The following is a 21,141-nucleotide window of genomic DNA, read 5'->3' as shown; positions in this document are numbered from 1 at the left end:
ATTAACACCCCAAGGAGGGAAAAAGAGAATTCACACTTGCATCACCAAATATACAGGATGTAAATAATACCTAGGAAAAAAAATATATATTTGATGTTTTTTAAACCAATCTCAAAAACAGAAAAGAAACGAAAGAACTAAAGGAAAGAAAGAAAGAAAGAAATGCATTTTCTTGCATGCGTGATACTGCGTATATGAGTCACTGCAGCCAAAATCTAGTAACAAGCTCAGGAGAATGCTTTACTCTAATGGTTGACCTCTGGCTCTGCTCATGGGCCGATTCCCCCTCCGCACCTTATCTCTGATCTAATTATTTCGATTTGCCATCCTATAGATGGATGAAAGTTTGCCCGTATGCTGGCTTTGTTGCCTCATTGCTTCAGAGTGGCCTTATTTAGCATCCGCGTGTGTTCTCCTGCATAGAAAATGCAGGAGAATGCCTAATCACTCACTGTAAGATAAATTGTCTGCTGCTCTTTGAGATATTCCTTTCACCCACAATAGGATACTGAATATTATATAGAAGCATATGTAGATTTTCTCTTACATTGTCCAAGAAAAAAGCTGAAGCTGTGACCTTTTACAATGTCACATTATGGATTTGAATGATAGTAATGGCATTTAACACAAAGCCCCTGAAAATGACACCCCCCCATGAATCTACTCAACTATATTTTGATGTCTTTCTCTGAGCTTAGTTTGTGCTCAGTCCTTGAGCGGTTTGATCGAATGGCTGGTAGATTAGGTTAATTTAAAAATAAAGACATGCACAGTTAAAATGCCATTGAGGAAGCAAGACAGTGAAAACATGATAGCCAAATGTGGGTGATTAAGTCTTGATCCATGGTTAATGAGCATATTGTAGCGACAACTCTCTGTTAAAACATCCCGTCAAAGACAGACTAAGCTCAATTGATCTGGCGTGATGTGATTCATTTGCTGCGGGGTGTCTCTTTCCCTCCGTCTCTGATCCATACCTCCACTTACCTCGTGATCCAACAACTACCGGCTTCTATCTCTATGCTCCAGCTTTTGCACAGCTCAACATCAGGCTAAACAAAGCGGTTCTCCCTCCAACCTCTATTGATTTAGTATTGTTACCCTCCTCACTCGCCTGCTTCCTCACAAAGGGCTGAGTGGATGTGAGGCTGTGAGGGAAATCTTAATCACCCCTTGCTAATGCTATCGGTCACTGTGATTTTGGAAGTGAGTAATTATTGTTTGAGGGCGATTGTTTTCGTAGGCAGGAGAGAAATTGGCCACTGCTCCTATTCCCGCCTTTGTATTGGCTTCAGATTGGCTGTGGGTTCTTTCTAATCACAGAGGCAGCAGACAGAAACTGGCTTGTTACGATAATGTGTAAGGTTTGGAAATAATGTGGCTGTTTTCACACTTACATGGTGGTGTAATGTGGATGTGACAATACTTTCTAGGCCCTGTTCCCAGAATTAAAAGAGCACATTGTGAGGCTCCCTGAGTCAACGCTTGAGAAAAGATGAAGTGAAGGCACTACAAATGAAGGTTATAGTTACACAGAGAGCATAGAGAAGGGGTGCATTACACCCATTTCTCTGCATGAGGCTTGAATAGGGAGTAAGAGCGGGTTTTAATTTGAAATGTGCATTATAGACCTCGTCAAGGCATTCCTACCTTTCTATTTAACTGAAAATCCTGAGAGTTGACTCAAAATAAAGCAAGGTGAAATTTAATTTCCTCTTCCTAATGGAGTCTACTCCTTACTATACTCTTAAAGAATATAATTACTGCTTAAAAACTGACATGCAATTCACTGGCAGATATCAGGAGGCCTTGCCATTACACAGTGAGTGGTAATACTTGGACCAATGAGAATTCCAGGTTGAGAATTTGCTGCTGGTTTATTGGTGCTTAATGAAAAACAATTTATCTAAATCACCACGAGGGAGGGTTCCTGCTTAAAGCTCTGGAAAGAGGGCTAGCATTTCTGTCAGTGACAAATGTGCTGCTGATTTTCCAATTCAAACTGAATTGACGAGAGAGAACACAGCTTTTCGGGCCACAAGCATGACCACCATCCACACTTCCACCACACAGTCTTTGTAGAGGTATGGGTGTTGTAGTTCAAACCAAATGAAAGACTCAAGAATAAAGGATACATTTTTAAAGGCTTTTTAAATGAACCAAACTCAGTCCACTTAAAATGGACCAAAAACAGAAAAGAGACTCAATTCTATTTGCTTTCATATTGCGACTTTATTGGAATAAGTGCCCAGTTTTATTTCTGGTCCTCTTCAGCTCTGATGAGGCCTCGGTCCTCTTTCGGTTTACACTGTAGTTCCTCTAGGACTCTCAGACCTTTACTGCATTGGATCATGGGTAGCTGTCACTTGATGAAGATGGCAGCTGCTATATTTGCCATATCAATATTGCTGTGGTTTGTGGTTAGATTAGCCCACAGACATAAAGAAAACCACAACAGAATTGTTCAGATTTCATGTGAACACAAAAGGCCCCACAACACCTCATCCTCCTCCTCCACCTGCCATCTTTTCATCATCCACGTTTTTTATTCGTTTTTTCGACTGCGATGTGATGTGATCTACCTATGGCAAGCCTAAAGGGCTAAAATGAAGACAAAGTAAACCTGGAGCGCATTTTGTTTACAATGTGCACGTTAAGTGAACTGCCCCAAGTGGTCTCAGTTCGGTTCGTTTCAGAGGGGTTTGAGTTTGTTTGCTGTGTTCACATATGTGCAAAAAATGCTGACTAATTGCTCTCTGAGTTCATTTGGACTGCTGAAAGGGACCAAGTGTGAAAACACAGCAAGTATAATGTGAAGGGATCCACCTGTAGTGACCATCACACAGAGATGTACCACCAGACTATTGAATGCTGTTTAATGCTATATGAATTAAAGAAGAATTAAATTGCAACATTTATTTCACAGCTCTTTTTATTTCCGTCTGTTGTATGCAAATAAGGGGGTGTGGATATCTGGTAGCCTCAGAGCAACAGCAGAGTAAGCTGTTGTGTGGCAGATATTCAGTAGGCTATCATAAAAAAACGACATGTTTTCAGTTTTGATCTTGTATTTAATGTGTACTGTGTGTTTTAACTTCCTTGCGAGACACATTTTCTCATTGCATTGTGATGAAGATTAACCTGTATTGATTCATGTGTGATAATATAAATCACTTGAAATTATTTCGTGGTCAAAATTGCAGAATATATGCTAAATGTTCTAGGAATTACTTTATTTTTTTGCCACATTTGAAATTTCATAACCTTTTTAACATGAGTATATGGGTCCAAAAGCCTAATCTGATTCAAAAGAATACAATTTTCTTAAAGTATATTACACACCTCTTCTTTAGTCAAGGAGGAATTCCTGTGAGTATTTTATCTGCTTCCACAAAGGCTCTAAATGTCATTAGAGGAAAGAAATATGCATTGTGTGATTCCTGCTCTTATTGAATTTTGTAATAACTGTGATAGCTCTGGCAGAAATATTCCAAGCATGAAATTAGGGCTTCTACCACTGTGGTGCTGTTAAATTCGAAATTAGAATTCTATTGGAAGTAGAAATGCTAAGAAATTACATGCTAAAGGACGAGCTGATAAAGAAAATAACATACTGTATTATGCTGATTCATGCATGGCTGCTTAATACCTTGTTTGTACAGTCCTGATTGTAACTAGACTGTAAGCTCTGTTACATTTCTGTTACGTATTACGTCAAATCATTTCATGTTTTTTTTTTTTTGTGTGTGTGCTTAAAGTGTTCTTTTTGGTATATTTTGGTCTGCACATTTTTCATCTCTTGTAGCTGTGAACAACCTTGATCTTGTTTTGGAGAAAGATGATAAAAATCTTTTGCTTCGGAGTGCACAGGAAGAGCCACATAGCCATGGCAACAGGGCAAGAGTCACACTCATGAAATGAAGCTGGAAATATAGAGGAGTTGTTTGCCAAGCAGAAGCCTGACGTGTGCCAAAAGTCAGGCCTTTTCTGCTGACAGCGCTCCTGCCTCTAACATCCCTCTTCTACCTCCTCTCATCTCCCTGTCTTTCCACCTCTTTACTCAAACTCGCCCTTCAAATCCTTTCTTCTCCCATCTTCAAAAAACTCTTAACTACTCCCTCACATGTGTACTCAATCTGATTTCTCCTCTCTCTCTCTTCACACAGATTATGGTGTTGACAGATCCGGAGTTTGAGAGCAGCGTGCTCATCAGCTCTGATGAGGGAGCCAGTTACCAGAAGTACCGCCTCACTTTTTACGTCCTGAGCCTTTTATTCCACCCTACTGAAGAGGACTGGGCCTTAGCTTACAGTCATGACCAGAAGGTGAGATTGTGTTTATTTCACATTTCTTTTCTTTTCTTGCCACAGCCAGCTAAATGTGACTTAATTAGAGCACTCTCTAGTTTTGTGTTCCCAATAGTACATGTTCACTAGGGCCTGTGTTTTTCTTTATGTAGCAAATTACCTGTTGGTAGCGCATTCATTCACTTTCTGAATATGAATCCTGTGGACTAACATCAATTATCACAGAGTGGTGTGAGCCTTTATTCACTTGAAATGGTGAAGCAAATCTTTATTTGAAACTAGTTCTCAGTGCATACAGGTCTCTATTTCAACATACACCTATTATGTAGCTATTTATTATCACATTATAGCACAAGGCCTGCTAGTTTTCTTATCTGCTTCAGTTTGCACCGTGAAATGGGTTTGATCATGTAACGGAAAACTAAATTATTTATCCATTGTTAAAAACCTTTAATATTTAGAAATTAGGGAGTAGCCTCACCAGCATTCATGACTATTACTGAAGTCAGTATGTTTCAATAGAGTGAGGAGATTTGCTAGATTTGCTATTTGCTAGATTTGCAAGTGAAGTAAATTCAACTAGGTAAGCAAATCATGTTGACAGTGCTAACCTTGTGGGAGTACATAAAAGTTCATAATGAAGGATGTAGTCATGTTGGATCTGTCACATAGTCAATAAAATGCCAATAAAACTAGAAGTAACCCCTTTATGTTTTTTTTTCTGCAAACAAATCTAGCCGTAACCAACTGTGACTTAGCAACACCCTCCTATAACATTGTAGGACAGTTTTAAAAATAATCAAATTCGATGCAGCAGAGCCAGAAATTTTGACCTTTCTATTCCATGTGGGGCGGCACAGTGGTGCAGTGGTTAGCACTGTCGCCTCATAGCAAGAGGGTTCCAGGTTCAAATCCCGGTCTGGGCCCTTCTGTGTGGAGTTTGCATGTTCTCCCTGTGCCTGCGTGGGTTTTCTCCGGGTTCTCCGGCTTCCTCCCACAATACCAAAAACATGCACATTAGGTTAATTGGCTACTCTACATTGCCCCTAGGTGTGAGTGTGAGAGTGTGTGGTTGTCTGTCTTTGTGTGTTGGCCCTGCGATTGACTGGCGACCAGTCCAGGGTGAACCCTGCCTCTCGCCCGTAGTCAGCTGGGATAGGCTCCAGCTCCCCCGCGACCCTGACGGATAAGCGGTATAGAAAATGGATGTATTCTTCTTCCTTGTGAAACCTGGCCTCTACTTGATCAGCTTGCCTCAATCTGAATTAAAGAGCAGGGTGAAGAGACACAGCTTCACACAGCTATCTCAAGAGATGCAGAAGACCATTTGCATAAAGCATGCATATACCCCTCAACATCTATAAACAGACTTTAATGTGTTCCCCTTTAAAAACGGATTTTCAGAGGAACTTTCTGTAAATAAAGTAAAATTTCCTTGAGCTTTGTTTGCACTAGAAAGTGCACATGATTGTGTGTTCAGCTGACCTGATCAGTGCTAACTAAAATGCACTACGTTCGGTTATAGATTAGCATTTAATATATAATATAAATATAAAAATATTTAATTGGAAGTATACCAATTGGACAATTTGCAAGAATGTGCAACATTTGCAAGAACTCTTAGGGTAGTAGCTTAAAGTTGCAGAGTTGAGTGTAACCAGTTAGAATGACTTCTGCAGTGAGTGAAGAGCATTTCTATTAAACACAGAATCTCAGTTGAACAGAGCGATGAGTTTGGAACCACTATGTTGTTGAACTGCAGGAAATGATACTGTGGAAATGTGCACAATGCTGCATGCACCATGCAAGCCATTACAGTAAAGGTACTAGTAATTTATTTACCTTGGCTCATTTTAGACTGGCCCTTATTTTGTCTGAGCAGAGCAGAGACACAGTTATTATCTGAGAGCAGGCTGTTACAGTGTTTGAGTTAGAGCTTTTATTTCAGATTTAATGGTGTATAGTACATTAGCCAAAAACAACATCACTCAATGAAAGCAATTCTCAGACTCCCATTTTCCTTTCCAGTTTTCAATATGGTGTCACCTTCAGTAGGCTTTATCACACAGTATGGAGCTCTGAACGCCATCTTCGCACAGTCCTCTGAGACTGTGGGTAAAGACTCTGACCTGACAGTCAAAGTCATTGTCATGCCTGTGGACACAGGAGGGTGGTGATTGGTGAACAGTGGTGACGGAATTGAACCCATCAGTGGCAAAGCTTTGAGAAGGTTTTCTCTGCTAGAGCCAGTGTCAGGTTTTTTCTTGGCATAGGCATTCTTGTGCTGATTGAATAAGTGCAGTAGTGATTGTCTGATGGAGTTGCGGTATTCTCAAGTTTTCGCCCACACACCTGCCTGACCTAATTTTGAGCAGTGTTTAGCTGTCATTCGTGATGTTTTACCCCCCCTTTTCACAACATCAAATAACTAATTAAATTCAAACTTACAAGAAAATGGAAAGCACTACCTACATGACAGAAACCATCTTTGTACCATCTTTCCATATTGTAGACTGAATAATATTTATGGTTGACTTTCTACAGAATCTTTTTCCTTCTCTCTAGTCTCACATCTACCTCTAAATCTTATTTTTGCATATGAGCCATTCAGTCGCAGAGAGCAACAACAAAAAAAAAGTCTTAAGGATCATAACTTTAATTTGAGCTCTCTACTTTGCTCCAGCAATAAAACTTAGCATGGAAATTCTGCTGCTGCTATTTTAGACTGTAGCTATTAAGATTAACAAGGTAGCCAGGTTCAAGAAGTTAAAATCCCTGTGAAGTCTGGAGTGTAGTTGAAAGAGAGGCACTGTCTGCCTTCAGCCAAGGTTCTGGGCAAAACATAAAATTATTCTGATGGATTACGCGGAGTAAAAACTACTCATCACTCACCCCTTTTACATTACTCCAAAACAGTCTTTCCTAATGTTAATTAAAAACAGCCCTTAGCAGCTTGCATTATCTATAAAATTTATAGCATATACAAAATATGAGGTGTGTCTGACTTGCCCATGAAATAGACTCACAAGATCAATGATGCTAACAGCTATTGATCTCACTGATTAAATCCAGCTCAGTCATGAAGGTGGGATATACATCAAGCAGCAGAGGAGAAAGTTCAAGAAGGCAGCTGAGACTTGAATCTGGCAACTTATCATTAACAAAGTAGTGGGGGTCAGTACGTGTATTGCTTACAGGTATTCTGAGGGTATGACCACCCTGGTAATAATTTGCATCATCACTAGGATACACCAAAGCAAGGCGTGATTATTACCTCTGCTAAACCCATATTCATTCCACTCTTGAATGTGTCATCCACAACCACCTCCCCAGGGCTGTTGTTGCAAATGAAGAATATGTTCTTCATCTAGTTAGTGAAAAGAGGTTTACACAGACATTGCTGGTTGCTTAATTCGACCTGATTTCCCTCGCAGCCGCGACACTTCATCTCGTCCATTGAGCCAGCAGCGAGGAGCTTTAATATGCTCATTTTCAGCTTGTAACCGGCTAATAGTTTTCAGACTGGGTCACTCTGAATTTAATCAGCTGTAAGTTGGTGCTTAGCTGTGGTTAAGTGCAGCCCTGAGGACTTGAGGCAGGAGTGAAATGCTTTGGCGAGACATCTGAATCCATGTCAGAACAAATAGGCTGGAGTGAAATATTTGTTGTAATTCTTGATTCTCTTTTATGACTTTCTGTTTTAAAGTAACAGTGAGGTTAGTTCCTTTTTTGAGTAAATGGAGGTATTTTCAGGTTTAGAACTCTTATTGACCTCTCCAGGATCTTATCGCTTGACTGCAAGGGCTTTGAGGAGACTCACTGATGAAATCCCAAGTTGGCTTCTGAGAATAGGGCCAATGTAGCTGTTGCCAAGTGAGTGAGTTATGTAAACAGGCTGACACAGAAGAACAGTAAAGGAAAGAAACTCCTCACATAGAATAGATGGGAGTTGTCTTATTTTATTCTCTGTGAACCGTCTGAGCTCCCAGTAGACTGACTGTTAGGGAATATTGCCTTAAATCTCCCCTTTTTTTCATTTTGACAAAAGCCCGGAGAAAAACAGGCCGTTTATTTCTAATTTCCTCCCTTTTTTCATGGGAAACCTTTTTTTCCCTTTAGCTGACATGAAAACTATGATAATTCTGACTGCGCATTGGCAGTTATTTAGGATCATTTGAAGAAAGCTGTAGAAAAATAAATTTCTCAAAAGTGAAGAAAAAAGATCAACATTTCCCTAGCAGCAGATCTGAAGCGATTGTAAACAATAGGTTTTTATCAGGCAAATGAGCACCGCTGCCTACGCCTCGGCAAACTTGAGCGACAAGGCCGTGACTCTCTAATGGGCTGTGTAGTGATTAATACATCTGATAATTGCATCAGAGACAAGAGTACAGTGCTGTGCACTGTAATCAAATGTTGTTTACATTTAGCTTTTTCTTTATACGAGTATTTGACCTGTGACCAAATGGAATATTTTCCCAGCTGCTATGTGCAAGAGATCATCATTGATCACTATATCTTTATTATCATCATCATGAACCCCTTATTCCTTGTGCTGTCATTAAATTGTATTACCATGTTTTAGAGACGACTTGAAAGGAATTCTCAATACTGATGCAACGGTACATCCTGACTTTTACTCCCTAAGAAGGAACAAGCACTTAAAAAAAACAAAAAAACAAATCATTTCCCATGATGCAACATCTTTAATCAGACCCACATGTGCTTTCAAATTTCAAAGTATGGCTTTTTTTTACAAAGAGCAAGAGTTAATATGGTCTGTTACAATTAACTGCACAACAAACCTTATTATTTGTGAGGTATGTGCATTTAAAGAAAAAACAAAAAAAAACTAAAATACTGAAAATGCTTTTTTCTATCAGGCTGTAAACATGCTTATTTCTGCTGTAAAGTTGGGCATTTTAAAATGATTCGATTTGCATTTTGAAAGAATTTCCCTAGTTTACTTAATGTGTCCGATGTTAATTAAATTGAGGTACATCATCTGGATTTTGTGAAAGCTCTTCCTAAAGCCATGCAACTAGAATTGCTCAAAAAATATATATAAACCCCAATGACATCATCAGGGTTATTTTCTCAGACATGTTTAACTGGTGGAATGTCCCTTTAAATCCAGTCTAAAATGTACTGTAACTTTGTCTCCATTCAATTCAATTCAGTGTATTTATATAGCGCCAATTCACAACAAAAGTTATCTCATGACACTTTCCAATTAGAGCAGGTCTAGACCAAACTCTTTAATTAAACTGTAATACAGAGAACCCAACATTCCCCCTTGAGCAAACACTTGGTGACAGTGGTGAGGAAAAACTGCCTTTTAGAAGGCAGAAACCTCGGAGCAGACCCTGGCTCAAGATGGGCGGCCATCTGCCTTGACCGGCTGGGTTGAGAGAGAGAGAGAGAGAGAAACTTTGCTAGTTTACAGTTATGTCATTTCATAGCATTTTAAATGATTTGCTTTCAGCCAGAAACAAATTCATCATTGCCATATTTTTGATTGGCACATGTTCTAAAAATGTGCCTTTCAGGAGCCTGAGATCTCTGATCAGCTGCCTGTTACATGCAAGCACACAGACTCAGAAGGTGAATTTCTTACTGGTCTGCTGCAGCCTGACCAGCATGCACAAACAGAAGTTAAGCACTGACAAATTGAAATTCCCCATCCTCACATTTCCCCTGAACCCAAAGCAATAGCCAAACTTGCACTTCAGAGAAGCATAGACAGCCACCAGTGTATTCACACCACAAATGTGTCATGGTTCAGTTCTAACCTCATTAAGTTGGATCCACATGTGAATATGCACTACATATTCACACTAGACAACAACAACACAACAAGGTAGGCCTAGGTCCATGCAAACATTTCATTTGTGTGTTTGTATTTCCACTGGAGGAGTGGCAATCTCTTAAGGCTGCTGCAGCATCAAGCTGGTGTCTCAGTAGCTACAGCAGGTGAACACAAATGGGATTTGACCAAAGCTCTAAACGGCACCGAGTTGTGATCCTACTACAGACAAAAGGATAAATGTCATTACTGAGGTCATGGATGGCTCAGAGTCAAAAAGTAATAACACAGTAGGTCATCACTAAATGTTTCATACATGGACATTTGGCAGGTTAATTCCAGACTGTTACAGAGGTATGCTTATGAAGAAGATTAAAAGCATTGGCAGCTTAGTTGGGGTCTTAATCAGTTTTGTGAAATGCATATTCATTATCAGAGAGTAAAATGCACAACACAAAAAACATCATTATAAGCCCAAGATAGAGGGGGTAGCGCGTATGAAAACTTTACTTGGAAAACAGCAAGATAGGGAAAGATGACACCAGGTCAAGCATGGCTTGATTCATCAGGAAATGTTTGAGGTTTTCTTCTATCTGTCATGATGAAACAAGGAGAGGAGCTCTGAAATCAAAGGGAAATTATGGATACAGTGAAGCACTGATGGCTAGGTGGCAAGGAGAGGCAGGCACAACAGATGGAGTGACTCGTTCTGATGGGATAGCAGATATATATTGTCACTCCGTTGTCAAAACAGCAGATGGAGGTATGCTGCCAAGTCAACAGTGGAGTGTATCAACAGCAATGAGAGGAAACTTTTCTGCTACTTGGTAGCGCTTGATAAAGATTAACTAACAAAATATCAACAAAGTAAATAAGATAAGATAATCCTTTATTAGTCCCATAACTGGGAAATTACAGAAATATTGCTTTGACAGTTTTAAATTAGGCAAAATACCATGCTAACTTTCATTATACACTGTTTAGCTAGCATGCTGTATGGCAGATTACAGTAAAATTTCTGGATTCTATCCAAAGGTCAGGTGACGGTTGTGCTCTTCGCTCTGGGACGAGTACAGGTGAAGGTAGAAGATCGTCTCTTTGCCCTTGGCTAATACCCTGTGTCCTGCGAAAGTGTGTCGAATTCCTGAAGGAGAAGCCTTTGATATTTCGACATTTGTTGTGACCTTTACATGTGGATTACCTGACCACTACTCTCCTCCAGCTGTGTGGGTCTGCCAGCCCACTTTTTGCTCTTAGAGAGAAACATGGCTGTCGGGCATGGGGAGCTGTTGGCGTGTATGTGTGTGTGAGGTTTGCAAGAGGAGTTTGGGGTGAGAGAAACATATAGGACAAAGGAATAGAGGGAAGGAAATGACAGCAGATGATGATTGACGGATTATGCTCGAATTCCTGTTAAATCACTCATTTCTATCAGTTACAGAGGCTTTGCTGACATCCTCCATTGCTGCGACAACAGATTCATAGATATCAGTTGATCTCCTTGTTGGCTTGTTTATCAATTTTCAAACAAGCCTGCAGCGTATTCCATCATCGTCTGCATCACTGACACCGCAGCCGAGCCAACCCCTGATATGACAGACTAGGTTAAAATCACCTCTTAAAATCAAAGCCATTCCCTTTATCACCTCAACAGAGGTAAGGGAAAAACAAACTTTTGCATATTTAGGTTCTGTGGGGGGGTGACAATTTATATCAACGACTCCGCTTGTCTCTGCGGGGGCTGGCTGCAGAGCGGATGCAGATGGATGTCTTCTCTGAGCTGTTTTCTCCAAGCGAGGAGCCAAGGTGTATGTTTTCAGACCACAGGTGATGCTGACATTTTCTTTAGTCACTGTCATCCCATGAGCGAGCCTGTCAGTGTGCAGCAAAGGAGCACAAAACATAATTTCCGAAACCTTGACTGGGACGCTCTTGCCACCCCTGGAAATGACACCAGGCTAGTTTTATCTTGTTGCTAAAGTGCCAAAAGTGCCTTGCTGTGTTGGTTTCATATTTCTACTTGTGTGAGTCTAATTAGTTATGAAACATGGAGCAACAGCAAATGAGACTTTTGGCAAGCAATGCACTGATGTGGTAGGTATGCATTACATTGACCTGCCCAGACCTCTCGCTAAAATGTAATGGAATATTTTTGGCCTGTGGTGCTTTAACATGTCGCTGGTCAAAAAGAAAATAAACATGGAGCTAATCAGTGGTTTGGTTTTAACAAATGTTGTCGACTATATAAGTGCTAATCTCAAGGGACAAGGAGTCATCAGGATAACAGTATAATTTCTGCTGTAACTCCACCCCAAATAACATAAAAGCAAATGTTTCTGTTGATTTAAGTTGATTATGCGATATGAATTATTCAAATGTTCCAAATGCCTAATGACTGCCGTTCATTCAGTTTTAGCAGTGGAAAATTTTGCTGATGTTTGTATAGCCTTTGCCAGGGAGCTGAACTTTCTTCTGGTCTACTTGCAACATTATGTAAAAATAAAGGATACGATTGTTGTTTTGACTTGTTTTTTTTCTTTTTATATGCCTCTTTTTTTCAGAACTGCTATTGTTCACTTGGTTTTTCAAACACAGAGCCGCTCGTTTTTATTAACCTTGTGTTAAATATATATTTTCTTTTTTTGTTAACCAGGTTTCCCCAGGGTGTGACCCGTTTGTTTATTACCAACCAAAACTTGCAGATTGGGACATAACTAATTTATTAATTGGAGTGTGAAATTGGAGGGAGTCTTCCATTATAAAATGCCATTGCACAGATAGGGAGAAGAGGATCAAAGATTTATGTTTCAAAAGTGCTGTGCTACCAGAAAAAAAATATCTGTGCAATTTCCACCTCCTCCCAAGCCCATATAGTCTCAACCCCATTTCCCTTTTCCTTTCACAATCCCCCTAATGATCGTAACAGGCCTTGGAGCCCATAAATCTGAACAGTAGGGAAACTAAGTGTCTCATCATTATGCAGCTTCCACCTATCCGCTCAAAGAGCATCCATGTAAGGCCCCCAGGACAGCAGCGGCACTTGTTTAAATCCAATCTCATTTTACTGAGCTCTTCATCACTTTTTCCTCTCCTGCACCTAATGACGTTCCTGTGCCATATTGTTGTCTTACGTGTAATGGGGATGAGCTCAATTACTCTTCCGCTTGACTAATGGTGATGACTGAGTTAAGTTGACTGAGTCATTTTCAGTTGAGGTAATGTTGTTTCTGGCACTCGTTCCCTGAAGAAATTATGAATCCCTCCAGGAGGCTTCTTCTGGATGGCTGTCACCTTGGTAGGACAGGGGTTCAAGTGTACACCTGTTCACACCTGTGAGCAGATAAAATCACAAAGAGGTTCATTCATGTTACGTGACGGCATCGATCAAGTCACGACATAGTCGATAAACAAAGTGTTACATATAATGTACCAAGCGTGTAGTGCAGACCCAGAACGGTCAGAAAACTCAGGAATGAATCACAATCAGAAAATCTTTAAAGCATTTATTATGCTTCATGACCACACTCAGAAACACATAATGCTGCCTGATATAGTCATAAAGCACTGTGGAAGTGACTTATAATAAATTGCAGTTCAAGCGTCTTGTGGATGCTCTTGACTAGTTCTAAACTGGATGAAGACTGCAGGCTTATACTGCATTGCGACTGCCTACCTGTAGTAAGGACTCAGAGTATGTCGTAATAGTCCATACAATACATAATCATTGTATGTGTTAAGTAAAGTGAAGTAAATAATGATGCATATATAATACTGCAGCTTCAGCATAATGTTTCATTGTTGGTGGTCAGTGTAATACATTTTCATGGATTTTAAAGAATCTGTGCTGCTTTATACGTGTTGAATATGTAAGATGCTAAGATGCAGAGAATTACAAGTAAAATCTGTCTGGAGTAGAAGCTTAAATTATAAAATCTGTATGATATAAAGCAAGAAAAAAGACAGAATACATTTTATCAAGCTTTATTCGCACCATAGAATATCCAGTCTCATCTCATATGTATTCAGTGATTCACACTGCTGATCTGGTGTTGTGCCCAATCAAAGTTTAGTAGGTGGGATTAACTAGCTACATTCATCAAAAAAATAGCAGAAAGTTTGAGGCAGAGCATCAATTTTAAATGAGACACTTTTATTTTCAGTCCATGCGAAATTGTTTACTGTTCCTAGAAACTGCTCCTGCAGCTTCTGAAAACCACTGAAAATGATGTTGTGGGTTATGGTCAGATTCTTCACTCACCACTGTTTGGTGAAAGCAGAACAAAACGAAAAATATCCACTACCAACATTTGGCTACTTGCAAATTTTTGACAAACCTTGAAAACAATTTGCACCACTAAAATACAATATCAACTCAGGCTGGTCATACTTTATTTTCTAAAGCTGTGAGTTCCTGTGTTGAAATGTAGTCATAAGTGGTGCAGCTAGGTACATTTACTCAAGTATTGTACTTCAGTACCTATTTGAGGTACACTTACTTTACTTGAGACTCCACAAGATTTCATAGGGAAATACTGTTGTTTTTGCATTTTATTGAAGAGTTTCAAAGAGACCGTTAATGGAAAATTAACTGGCTAATATGTTTAATGGATTTTTAACATTGTTGAGGTTTGGACTGTTGGTTGGTCAGTTGGTCACTGTGAAGATATCACTTTGGCTGTAGGTAATAGTGACCACATTTTTCACTATTTCCTGAATTTCTATCTCAATCAATTCATGGATATAGAAAATCCTGCTTTTATATTAATGCATATGGCTCAGAACAATGAGCACATTTTCCTGATTAGGCTTGCATACTGTACTTTTAATTAAGTAACATTTTCAATGCAGAACAAATGCACTGCATGTATTTTCACAGTGTGGTATTAGTGCTAAGGACCTGAATACTTCCTCCACCACTGCTCATAAAACTGTCATTATTTTGGTTTATATTGCAGTCACATGTTCTTAAATAAAACTGTCTCAATGAAATTGTCAGAAAACAATAGAAACAGAAAACCTGAGGTTAGAGGTATTTATTTTTTAAGCATATCAATATGAGTTTGTCATATAATGAAGGAGTCAGATGTGGTTTTGTTCGGTTTGTTTTTCCTTTGGTTGTTCCTTGTTATAAGCTCATGCATAGATTAAAATGTTTATAGCATGATCATTTTCACTGCCTTTACTGCCCAACTTGTGGCACAGCTGTGACACATACAAATCATACCTACCTGCTGTGAGTGACACAGCAAGAGATAATGTCAGCATGAGGGAGTAGCAGGCATTAATGTCATAAATATGGTGCCTGCATAGGCCTTTATGGGTTGGCCTTCATGGTTCACATAAATATTTAAGATAAAAACATTCTTCTGTTGTGTTAATTAGTCATCATGGCAATGTATATTTGTTTCACAGATAAAAACTATGTTTAATAGATCTGAAAACTTAATGTTAAACTTAATTTTGTTTAGCAGCTGACTGGGGCAGACATAATGTGCGATTAGGAGTTCCCTTTTCCATGGCAATACGTGACCCAAAGTCCACTTGCCAAGACTTCTGTGAATGCCACATAGAGCACTTTCCACAGATATATTATATATACACAAATGTATTGGGACACACCTCTTTATTATTGATTTCAGGTGTGTTATGGGACTGTTTTTCAGTGGTTGGGCTCAGCCTCTTACTTTCAGTGAAGGGAAATCTTAATGCTTCAGCATACCAAGACATTTTGGACAATGCTATGCTTCCAACTTTGTGGCAACAGTTTGGGGAAGGACCTTTTCTATTCCAGCATGACTGTGTCCCAGTGCACAAAGCAAAGTCCATAAAGACATGATTGGATGGGTTTGGTGTGGAAGAACAGGTCAGGTCTCTGTGTGGGTCACTTCCACACAGAGACCTGACCTCAACGCCATCGAACACCTTTGGGATGAACTGGAACAGAGATTGTGAGACAGGTTTTTCATCCAGCATCAGTGCCTGAGCTCACAAATGCTGTACTGCATGATCTCTCATAATCTCTTTTAAAAAAAAAGAATTTTAAAAAACGCAATGTGATCCATTACTTTCACATAACAAAACTGCAGCCCTACTTGTAATGTTATTACAGTGAAATTATTATTAAGGTAGACTAATCCTTTGAATCCAGTTTAATATATGTTGAATTTAATACATCTATTACAATATACTATGATATATTATTCCGTTAAAACATGTGAAGGGATTAGAAAAAGATTAGTGTAAAGAAGATGCAGAGACACACACAGTGATGATACACATAGCAGGCAGGTTGCATGTGTATCTATGAGCAGATGGAAGCTAATCTGGACTGCAAGACTTTGGAGAAAATCTCTGCACAATCCCCAGGACCACGGCTGGAGCTTGGTTAAAGTATTCCCCTTGTGCATATGTTGGTGGCAATAGTGTGTTTTGTCTTTCAAAACTGGACAGACTTTGACAAATGTTTCAGGAATAACAAAATAGTGTTCTTTTATTATTATATAAGTGTATGCATTTTTACAAAAGAACATTTTCTTTTCTATTTTCTATTTTGTCTGTGAATACATTCCAGCGATACAGAGAAACAGGTGCAGCCACATCTGGGTAAGCGCTCCCAGTTTGTCAGGGTTCTAGATTTGGGTGTTAGCAGTCAGCAGAGTGATCCCAGGAAATGGGAAAATGCCCTGTAGAGGAAAATGGGTGAGTTACTTTAGCTGCTCAGGGGATGACTAAAACACACTACACTGCTGCCTGTAATTGCCATTCTTTCCCACTGCTGTTCACTTACAAACACACACACACACACACACACACTAGCATACACAAACATACTGTATGTGCTCCTACAACCAAAATAACATGTCTGCATATTTGTTTGGCAGATAAAGTAGGAATGTTCATCACTATGTGGTCCCATGGGAAGCCGACAGCCCACCTAAAATATGAAAGGAAGCGGCAGACTCGGAGAGAGCCTCACAGTCCCTTCAGTCCTTCAACATGCTAACATTGTTTGACTTAATCCACTCTAATGATGCAAATTTATGCTGTTAATTATTTCTAGCTGAATTACAACCTGGCTAAACGTTTTCAGAAATGCAATGGGGACATCAGACTCAATAAAGTATTCAGAGAGAGCAGGAAGACATTATTCAGGATTGCTTTTTTTTTTTCTTCCTTCTTTCATTCTTTTTTCATTTGCATCGACTCCATATAAAGAATTTGCATTTTCCATTTTGTAACATTTCTAATATGGGTGATATTGTTGTCTGTGGCTATAGATTCTGGTATCGAAGTGTCCTCTTTAGATAAGCTCTTTTAATTCAAACCTTATTTAATAGGAAGCAGTGAGTCTGCATCCCTGAGTGCTTTCCTTTCGGGATCTGTCTCTGCCATTGTAATCCCCGGCTGACACCTCTTTTTCCTTTTAAATACGATTCTTCATTTAAACCTCTGATATGAACATATACAAAATTCATATTATAACGTCATGCAGACTAAATCAGATTGCCAAAGAAAAAGCCATGTAGCTTAGAGTTCTTTTCAACAAGTCCACTTTCTTTTGATTAAACGTAGGCTTCATCTGCAGATCTCTGTTTCTGTTACAGTCCATTATTTCCAAGTCCACTTATAATCCACAATTTGAACAGCTTTGTTTTTATTTTTGAAGTTGCTTGAAAGAAATCACAGATGATAGATGATGCGGCTCTCTATTTTCTTGGAGGGCTTACTTGTTAGGAAAATCTGACGGTTTCATTTTTTGCAAAAGCATTGATAGAAATTGTCTGCTCACAGCCTCACAAATAATATCAGGAGTGCAGTGTAATTCACCCTTTACCTCTCCTGGCCCGCTTACTAAATAAAGAGAAATTTATGTCAATTGTATTGTAGCTTAATTATAGTTTATTGTTTGGTTGTTTCTTTCTTCTGTCTTTTTAGTTTTGATTTTTAAATTTATATCAGCATTGGCTTTTTATTTTCTGCATGGCTGCCCAGCCTAAATTTAGTCAGATTACATCATGCTTTGTGAGTAATCCAACAATCACATATTCTGTCAGTGTAAATTCTAATCACTGGGCCACTGAATGTTTTCCAAGTTGTCAGGATCACTTTAAAACATAAGACTGACCACCAAAGCTAATAAAAATGAATTCTGTTTTTGCTCTTCAAACTGTGAGTGGTGTCATTCAACATGTTGCAAGCTCAATCACTGGGCCTGTTTACTCTAGGACCATAGCAGGCTTTATTAATGCTAGGCTTGTTTTGGCCTTGTTTTTGAAGCTTCAGTTGTTATTTCTCTTGAGAGTTGGTATAATACATGGCTTTGGGGTGGTTCAGTTCCTTCTTTCTTAGTTAGCCTTTTTTATTCTTGGGTAATTTAATGTTGATATTTATGATTGCTGTTGTTTCTTTTAGTAAATTAAGGAGAAAATAAATGTTTGTGTGTGAGAATACACCAACACAACCAAGCCTTTGAGTGTTGGTCAGTGCACGTATGTGTTTGATTGACAGATGAGCTGGCGGGCACAGAGATACGCAGGGATAGTGTAGCCTAATTGCATTGATAGCTGTAGCTCATAAGCTGAGGACAGACATGTTTTTGTAGTGTCAGTATTGAAGAGATTATACCATTTAGAATCTAAACTAATCAAAGTTAGGTTTTTGAGCTGTTGACTAGTGAATTAGCCATCAGCATCATATTCTTGCACTTTTCTTCAGGTGGATGTTTGTTTTGTTGTGTGCAAGCAAAGGTACAACACAAAATATGCTCACAGGAGGAGAAGGAGACATTAGCTAGAAAACTAATGTAGGCTGCAGCTCAAAGTTGAATGCTTGTTTGTGTGGTATCATGGCTCTTTGTCTCTGTCAGTCCAACATTATTCCTCTAAACAAACACTGTGAGTTACATAAAAGGATTCTGTCTACTCTAAAGAACAAATGTTTTGTGAACTTTAAACCAAAATTAAAAATAACATTCACAAAATTGTGCGGTAACCACTGATTTAAAAATGGCAGATCACTTTTTCTTCACAAACGAAAGCACTTCCTACAAGTCTGTCACAGGGCGTCTATCTGAACTGATCCACCAGCAGCCATTTCCTGCGCCTGTCTGAAAGGTGGTGTCGAGCTTGAGCCAGAAAGGCTACTTTGCTGCTGCAGTGCATTTCTCAACTCAATGATTCTCCAGATGGCAGGTATCTTTAGTGCTTAGCTCCCATGTCCTAAGCTGCGACAGCTCTGCTGTGCTCCACCGGGCTGCAGCGGGCCAGCCCTCCCAGGGTACTTTTAATGGACTTTAATTTGAAACACATGATCAGGACAATACAGACAGCACACTTGCGAGCACAATGGGGATAATAGCCCTCCTTTTCATGCATATGGGCTTAGCTATTCACAGCATAATTATTGCTAAGTAGAGAAAAATGATTGCCTGAAGACCCATGTTGAAGTGAGCTACTTTGTGTTATATACAGAGTGAGAGCCACTTGATGTACATGTTGAGTTATACATTACAGTTCTGCTCATGGCAGGCTAAAATTAAAAGCAGTGGGAATTTTCAATGAACCTCAACAGCAACGAATATGATAGATAAACAGTGATACAGTGATAGGTCAGATGAATACAAGAACTAAGTACATGTCATTTGAGAGTACACACGGAACCTGTGTGACTGCTAGGCAGATGTGTTGCCTGCTATCATTTGTTATGTAGCAGCGAGGCAACAAGATAGCATAACAAGAAATCACTGAGGGAAACCTCAAAGAGGTGGTGCAGTATGAACGTAAGCATAAAGCCAGAGGGAATGCATTTGTTAGACTTGACTGGGCACGCTTTAGTGTTTGACACTGTAAATCATATGGGACAAAACACTATGTAGACAAAAGAATTGGGACACCCCTTTTTATTATTTAATTCAGGTGTGGTATGGGGCTGTTTTTCTAGAGGCTGGGTAGGCCCCTTACTCACAGTGAAGGGAAATCTTAATGCTTCAGCATACCAAGACATTTTGGACAATGCTATGCTTCCAGCTTTGTGGCCACAGTTTGGGGAAGGACCTTTTCATGGTTGGATGACTGGCCTGCACAGAGCCCTGACCTCAACTGCAAACACACACACACACACACACACACACATACATGTGGCTCTCTGATGGTTTTTACTTTCTGATTACTTCAATATGGCCTCTGATTAGGGTTGCATTTAGTCATTATTTTAATTAATTAATTAATTAATTAATTAATTAATCAATCAATTAATATGCTCTTTGTTCTTAAAATGACAGATAAAATGATGAATTCTTCTGTTTGAAAAAGCCCAATAAGTAACAAAAATGTCTCTCAATGATTCCAAATGAAGGTGACCTCTTCAAATGTCTTGTTTTGTCCAACCAACAATCCCAGCTACCAGCTGTCTCCATTTGTAGAGCTGCAGTGACAAGCAAGGGGAATGCTACACTGTAGAGCCCTGATGGCTCTCACTCAGGACAATCCAGACGGTTCATTTGCATAGCCCTTTCCCGTAGCTCCCTCCATAGCAGCATCCCACTACTGTGAACTTTGCAGGCTCCATAAATTGCGGGGAATAAAACCAGTCCTCCTCTTCCTTCCCATATGGGATATGCCAAGGCGATGCCAACAGAAGCCGTTTGATTTAGAGCACTGTACATAGATGCATCAAGAATTTATAGGAGACTTAATTAGGAGCTATAAAAGTGACTTATAGTAATTGTGTGGGACACAGGGGCCTATAATGCGGCAGTTATCATTTCCATAACTCCCGAGTCTTGACTCTTTTTATCAGAACTTTTATGTGTTGGTGGAGCTGTTTCTGCTTTGATGTTAATACACAAAGCTTTTCTGGGTGGCAGAATGTTGCCGATGCAATGCTGCAGACGGAACTGTGCTAATGAAAAAAGGCTGAAAACCTGCTTTGCCTTCTGTTACTGCAGTGTGTCGTAGAAAAATACGTTGTTCAAGTTTACACACAGTAACACAACATCAGTGTGAAAGCCATGACGAGATAGGACCCATA

The 21,141-nt window shown here is 39.4% G+C and overlaps 1 protein-coding gene across 4 annotated transcripts in view; it reads left to right on the top strand.

Annotated features, from left to right (window-relative positions):
* The window catches only part of sorcs3 (sortilin related VPS10 domain containing receptor 3), a 187,809-nt gene that overhangs the window by 104,325 nt on the left and 62,343 nt on the right, over window positions 1-21,141 (top strand). For all 4 annotated transcript variants that reach the window (XM_046401487.1, XM_046401497.1, XM_046401506.1 and 1 more), the window contains exon 4: window positions 4,167-4,325. In XM_046401487.1, coding sequence (XP_046257443.1) covers window positions 4,167-4,325 — 159 coding nt within the window. The remainder of the gene's footprint in view (window positions 1-4,166; window positions 4,326-21,141) is intronic.

Source organism: Scatophagus argus, chromosome 2, assembly GCF_020382885.2.
Source record: "Scatophagus argus isolate fScaArg1 chromosome 2, fScaArg1.pri, whole genome shotgun sequence".
NCBI classification, from domain to species: domain Eukaryota; kingdom Metazoa; phylum Chordata; class Actinopteri; family Scatophagidae; genus Scatophagus; species Scatophagus argus.
The sequence above is the reverse complement of the archived record's forward strand: the minus strand, read 5'-3'. Positions and strand labels throughout refer to the sequence as shown.